At 36.6% G+C, this 1,700-nt stretch overlaps 1 protein-coding gene across 1 annotated transcript; it reads right to left on the reverse strand.

Annotated features, from left to right (window-relative positions):
* Positions 1–965: 965 nt before the first annotated feature.
* On the reverse strand, positions 966–1,475 carry LOC127899254 (protein Rf1, mitochondrial-like). The gene has a single exon (XM_052432592.1). The coding sequence runs from the start codon at positions 1,473–1,475 to the stop codon at positions 966–968; it is 510 nt and encodes a 169-aa protein (XP_052288552.1).
* Positions 1,476–1,700: the final 225 nt, after the last annotated feature.

Genomic DNA, 1,700 nt, shown 5'->3' on the forward strand with positions numbered 1-1,700 from the left:
TAGATATCAAAGACAATCAATTTAACTAACAGAAAGTTTATGTTCAGTAGCCTCACAAATGAAAAACGAAATGCCATTTTATCTAGTTAGAGAAGAAAAAGTGGTCGTACAGAAAGAGCATAAAAACTTTGCACTTCCAGCTAATGAAAAAGATGCATTATAGAAGGAAAACATATGACCTGAATAATAAAAAGTAATTTTACAACAAAAAGTTGCCAGACTTTGAAACTTATCTGATGGGTTTTGAAACTTATCTGATGAGTCATCCATGTCTGCAAACAGAACCATGAACAGAACCTGGGGACATGCCATCACTACGCAACACTACTTCACGAGTTGTAATAAGAATGGGATTCTCCCAATCCAGATTTTAGGCAGAAAAAAACACGCAAGTAAATCAGCATTCAGCTCATTGACTTACTTGTGTCTCTTGAAATGTGGAATCGAGTTTAAACTAATTTCATTCTTAACAAGCAAGTCCACAACAATTGAAAGTATAGATGCGTCTGGCATTACATTTCTCTTATCTATTCTGTGAAGGAGTTCAATAACTTTTGATGTCTCATTATTGCGGATGAAACCCAGCATAAGCATATTAAATATGAGGAAATTGGGTTCCACGCCCTTTGCTTCCACATCAAGAAATAAATCATGTGCCTTGTCCATTTGCCCATCATTACAAAGCCCATGGATCATGATGTTATATGTTAAAACATTTGGCATTAGGCCTACACGAGGCAAACTTTGAAACAGTTCCCAAGCAGTTTCCAGTTTGCGTATTTTACACAATCCATCAATGAGGCAGCTGTAGGATACGATATCAAGTTCATACTTGAGAATTCTCAGTGTACGGAATAGTTCAACTGCCTCTACAATATAACCATTCTTGCAGAGCCCGTCAATAAAGGTAGTGTATACATATGTATTACCTGCCACATGATTACGCCGCATCTCATCAAACAGTTTTAAAGCATGCTCAACCTGGTGTATTTGAAAAAGGCCAAGAAACAAGGTGCTATATGTAACAACTGTTGGTTTATTCCTTTAGAGAGCATTTCGCTATAAAGGCTTAACGCTTCCTCTACATCCTTAGTCTTGCAGTACCCATTTATTAACATGTTGTAAGTAAAGACATCATGCATGCACCCGTTACTATCCATAGAAACAAATAATTCCCTTGCACGATCTATTTTACCCGTTAAGCAATAACCATCAATTAATGTGTTATAAGTAGATGTGTTGGGTTTCACTCCTCTCAAAATCATCAATTCTAACAGCCTACTTGCTTCGTCCATCTTCCCATTCTTGCAGAGCTCAGCCATGATCACATTGAAAGACACAACATTAGGCTGTACTCCTTGGTCCATCATATCAATAAACAAACACTTGGCCTCTTTCCAATCATTAGCATAACAAAAACCACGAATCACAGAGGTATAGGTAACCACATCTGGGTTAATATTCTTATCCTTCATCTGCAGAAACAATTCCTTGGCCTTGTCCGCAAATAAAAAGGAACCAGAGTCCCATTGTTGGTATTTCTAGCTCGCAAACTTTAGTTGCATTTTAATTTTAATTTTCAGTTTATCCCACATGTTAGAATGTCACTAATTACTCCGCTAATAGTTAGTTTAATTTCAAATACATTGCATCGGTTGCTTAATAGTTTGCTTCTGTTTCAAACTAATTTACCTTGTTAC

This window comes from Citrus sinensis, chromosome 8 (assembly GCF_022201045.2).
Source record: "Citrus sinensis cultivar Valencia sweet orange chromosome 8, DVS_A1.0, whole genome shotgun sequence".
Classification (NCBI taxonomy): Eukaryota; Viridiplantae; Streptophyta; class Magnoliopsida; order Sapindales; family Rutaceae; genus Citrus; species Citrus sinensis.